The 2,500-nt window shown below is 46.9% G+C and overlaps 1 protein-coding gene across 3 annotated transcripts in view; it reads right to left on the bottom strand.

Moving 5' to 3' along the window:
• Positions 1 to 2,500, bottom strand: part of l1cama (L1 cell adhesion molecule, paralog a) — a 36,281-nt gene that overhangs the window by 15,401 nt on the left and 18,380 nt on the right. For 2 of the 3 annotated variants that reach the window (XM_070544633.1, XM_070544632.1), the window contains exon 1: positions 616 to 861. In XM_070544633.1, the coding sequence (XP_070400734.1) occupies positions 616 to 754 (139 nt within the window). In that variant the 5' untranslated portion in view covers positions 755 to 861. Of the gene's footprint in view, positions 1 to 615; positions 862 to 1,568; positions 1,890 to 2,500 lie in introns of those variants that run through there. The other variant, XM_015967849.3, reaches the window with a different exon arrangement.

Below are 2,500 nucleotides of genomic sequence, written 5' to 3' on the forward strand. Positions count from 1 at the left end.
AAGGAAAAGAGACGGATGAGGGATGAAGTATCTAGGTAAGTGTGTAAAGGCGGGATAAGAGGACAAGAGGAGGAGGAGGCTGAAGAGGAAGAGCTGAACAGACAAGTGTGATGAAGGTGCAGCGAAAGGAGGAGAGGCGCAGAGAAAAAGATTGGAAGATAGAGAAGTAAACCACACAAAAAGTCCATTCAGGAAGAGTGATTGGGGGAGTGAAGGAATTTAATGAAAAACAAATCCCATTTATAAAGGAAATAAGCTGATTTTCCTCCAGCTGATCAGATTGAGGTTTAGGCTGCGGGCGCTGCTCCGTTATTGGAAGGGAAAGATGAGAAGAGCTGGTGCTTTGAGCTTTAACTCCTCTTTATTTTCCTTCTGTCTTTGATCTGACAGCCTCCAGCAACTCCTCCAGCTCTCTCCTCTGCTCCTCCAGAGGCACTGAGGCTAAACACCCCACCCTCCCGTGGACAACAGGCTAATGCACACTGATGCTACATATATGTTTAGTCACTGTGCTGAGAGGATTTTAATGTCAGAAGGAAGGGAAAAAACCTCATCAAGAAAGTGTTTGTGGTTCTTTAGTATGAGACAAACATCAATAAAGTTAAAAGCACTTACCTATGTGGTCTGGTGGTCCACATGGCAGCCAGGGGGAGGCAAATGAGGAAAAATATTTCAGATAGGAAGATTTAAAGATGTAGAGTTCCTGGGTTTTGAGTATTTTATCGATCCTGATCTCTGTACCTCTAATCGACATTTCAGAGGCTCCCTAATTTACAGGCAAAGGACACCTTGACCTTTCCCATTGCCACCTCTGACCCTCTCCTCCTCATCACCCTCCCTTCCTCCTGCCTGACCTTTTCACCTCTGTCACCCTGCCCCTTTGGGATTCGGGTGAGAAATTTGACCGTTTGAATGATTTTCCAGCTTTAGGAGCCTTCTGTCTGGAGGATTGCACTTAGTCAAAACACGCGTTAGTGGCGTGGTGCAGACAAAGCGTTAGATAAAGAGCGGATAATAAAAGCAGCAGAGGAAACAATATTCTCCTTCCCTCTTCTGGAGCTCTGTGGGCAGCTGCAGCAGAGGAGATGAAGATGTATTTCCCTGCAGGCCACAAGCTCAGCTGTATTTTTAATGCCCACATATTGCATCGAGGAGGTGGAAGAAATGAGATTGAGTGAGGAGAAAGAAAAAAAAGTCATTGGAGTTTTGTTGTATAACTGAGCTGTTGATTTAATTCTCCTCAGCCAGATTTTGATTCTCACCAAGGAAACTGAATCAATAAGGAGGCTGATCGATGCAATAAGAGGGGATCAGTTACACGGTAATTAGACACACTATAGGCTCAAACCTGTGGCAATAGCATCTGGTGCATGAAAGGCCTCAGTTTGACTAGAAACGGAGGGAGCACGTGTTCATACTGCTTATTTTCACTAATTAATCGTGATTAAAGATCATTATTACGGTGCTTTGATGAATCAACAGCGTCATTAACACAACAAATAGATCTTTGAACCTCATCGCAGTGCTGGGGTATTGTTATGAACGTTGTGATATCAATCAGTACTCACAGTCGGCAGGGATCTGTAAGGCTGCTCGGCTGGGCCGGGCTGAGAGGGAGAGGAGGGTGAGGACCAGGGGGAGGAGGAGGGAGGAGCGCTGCCCCCAACTGCAAACCTGCTGTCGCTGCGTGTGAGGCATCGCTCACAGTGCCATCAAAGTCACACCTGCTCACACAGGAACAGTAAAACACACACACTCACACACACACACTGAGCTGAGCAGGTGTCAGGCTAAGATTCTCTCGTCAGACGTTTTGGTTTTGCTTCGTATGACTCTCGTCCTCCTTGTCATCCGTTTCTCTTTTGGTTTAAGTCAGTGTCACGCCCTCTCTGAAAGACAGAAAAATGGGAAGGGGGAGATAGGGGAGACGGGGGAGGGGCAGAGCAGAGGGAGACATGTGTCACAATGGGAGAAAAATGACCGTATACGCCATGTGGTCAGATCAGACGGACTGAGACGTAGAATTAATACACCAATCAGGAGTTAACAACAAAACGTCTCAGATATAAGTGACTGATCACAAAACCTGTCTCAAAACACACACACACACACACACACACACACACACACACACACACACACACACGCGCACACAAATCTCTATTTGGCTTTAAATACATGACCAGCGACCCATGCAGGGAGGCCGGTCAGCAGGACAGATGGAGAGAATACCGCAACAAGGAGCCGAGCAGAGCCTCCCATCACACAGATGGGTAGGAAAAAAATGGAGACAGACAAAAGTGTCAAATCTGATAAGACCCAGGACAAACAGTCAACAATTAGGTTGACTGGTCTGGATGTCTGGATGACATGTAGCATTGAGATAAAGATGTTATCACTCATGGTGAGCGAGGCCTGGGTCTCTATCATCCTCCGTCTGCCTGACTAGAACCCAGGCTGTCCTCCCCCACAGCACCACGTGGAGCAGCCTGCTGACTGT

Source organism: Nothobranchius furzeri, chromosome 15 (assembly GCF_043380555.1).
Source record: "Nothobranchius furzeri strain GRZ-AD chromosome 15, NfurGRZ-RIMD1, whole genome shotgun sequence".
Taxonomy (NCBI): Eukaryota; Metazoa; Chordata; class Actinopteri; order Cyprinodontiformes; family Nothobranchiidae; genus Nothobranchius; species Nothobranchius furzeri.